This window comes from Branchiostoma floridae, chromosome 17 (assembly GCF_000003815.2).
Source record: "Branchiostoma floridae strain S238N-H82 chromosome 17, Bfl_VNyyK, whole genome shotgun sequence".
NCBI lineage: Eukaryota > Metazoa > Chordata > Leptocardii > Amphioxiformes > Branchiostomatidae > Branchiostoma > Branchiostoma floridae.
Window position 1 is genome coordinate 8085118 of NC_049995.1, and position 1357 is coordinate 8086474.

Consider the following 1357-nt stretch of genomic DNA (forward strand, 5'->3'; position numbering starts at 1 on the left):
TGCGTGTGACAAACACAGACGTGATAATACTTTCTGTATGATGTCATGTTATGGGAAGATAACCGACATATGATACAGTAATACGACAATGGATGACGAGACATAGTTTGCATTCTTAGTGTTTTGAAGAAGGAATAAAACAACCGATCTACATCAGGGATTTATAACCATTTCTCAACAGAGACGGGAGGCGCCATGGGTTTTCTGCAACATACGATCCGCTGCTCACCGAGTCACGTGTTCTATCTGTATAACGTGACGTCAGAGAAGCGAAGGTTTGCTTATCCATAGGCAAAGGTAAGAAGATAGACAGACAAACCCTGATCACCAAACAACATTTTACTCCATCGGGCTGAAGTTAGGAAACAAAATGACATAAGATTACCTCTGCTCGTGGTTGCTGTAGTAACCACCCGGGTGACGCCCTGACAACCATTCTTAAGTCGTTCTTTTGACGCTGTATTAGAGCTATGACGTCATCATGGCTAAGTGCACGCACATCGCTTCCGTTAATAGACAGTATGACGTCACCCTCCCTGAGACCGCTTTCCTGGAAGAAGATAATATTTAGAGTGCTGGGTGTTTCGGCAATTTGAAATATGACAGTTGGGTGATAGATATGTTAACACATGTTAACACCATTAACTTTGAATATGTTTTGTCTGGACCTGTATGGAGCCTATTGTGGGAAATATGTGCAATTTCTTCATGCATTCATATAACTCATTTAATATTTCCCGCTTGTAAATTGAAGAAGTAGGAAATGTGAATACTAGTAGTTTCATCGGGTTTGTAAGTCGCTGACTGACAAGACCACAATGCTTAGAGGTGGCGCCCATCCCCATTTTTTCAGGCCTTGGGCCACACATTTGTGGACAGCAGTGGGGGCTAGTCCGCTGGTAGTGATGTGTGTTTAACTCCCATAATCTTCCTCATTACTGCTGAGTACCAAGCAGAGGAAGCAGCATGTGCCAATTTTTAAAAGTCTTTGGTATGAGTCGACTGGGATCGAACTCACGACCTTCCGAATCGAATGCGAACACTCTACCCACTCAGCCATTGCACCGGCGGACCAAACCCTACATAAAATTTGTATTGAACATCCCATTGCGTCAGGCAGAAGACTCTATCGGCATATCTGAGTATCGATCGGTGAATGTACTACTAGGTTGTTGATGTCCTATAATGGATGGTGCAGTCTGCTGGGAGGGCCCTCCTAGGGAATCAGTAATAGGTAACCAGGTAGGCACTCAGATAAAGCTATTTAACTGCTAGTTCTCATTTTCCTCCAATGGTCTTCACGCCATTGCCATCAAGCTGAAGAGAGAAGACAACTGGCGACTGTTAACATACAAGT

The 1357-nt window shown here is 43.7% G+C and overlaps 1 protein-coding gene across 1 annotated transcript in view; it reads right to left on the minus strand.

Annotated features, from left to right (window-relative positions):
• The window catches only part of LOC118405026 (Na(+)/H(+) exchange regulatory cofactor NHE-RF3-like), a 34742-nt gene that overhangs the window by 16082 nt on the left and 17303 nt on the right, over positions 1-1357 (minus strand). Inside the window, exons 3-4 of the mRNA XM_035804426.1 lie at positions 386-550; positions 230-246 (exon numbers count right to left, since the gene is read on the minus strand). Coding sequence (XP_035660319.1) covers positions 230-246; positions 386-550 — 182 coding nt within the window. The remainder of the gene's footprint in view (positions 1-229; positions 247-385; positions 551-1357) is intronic.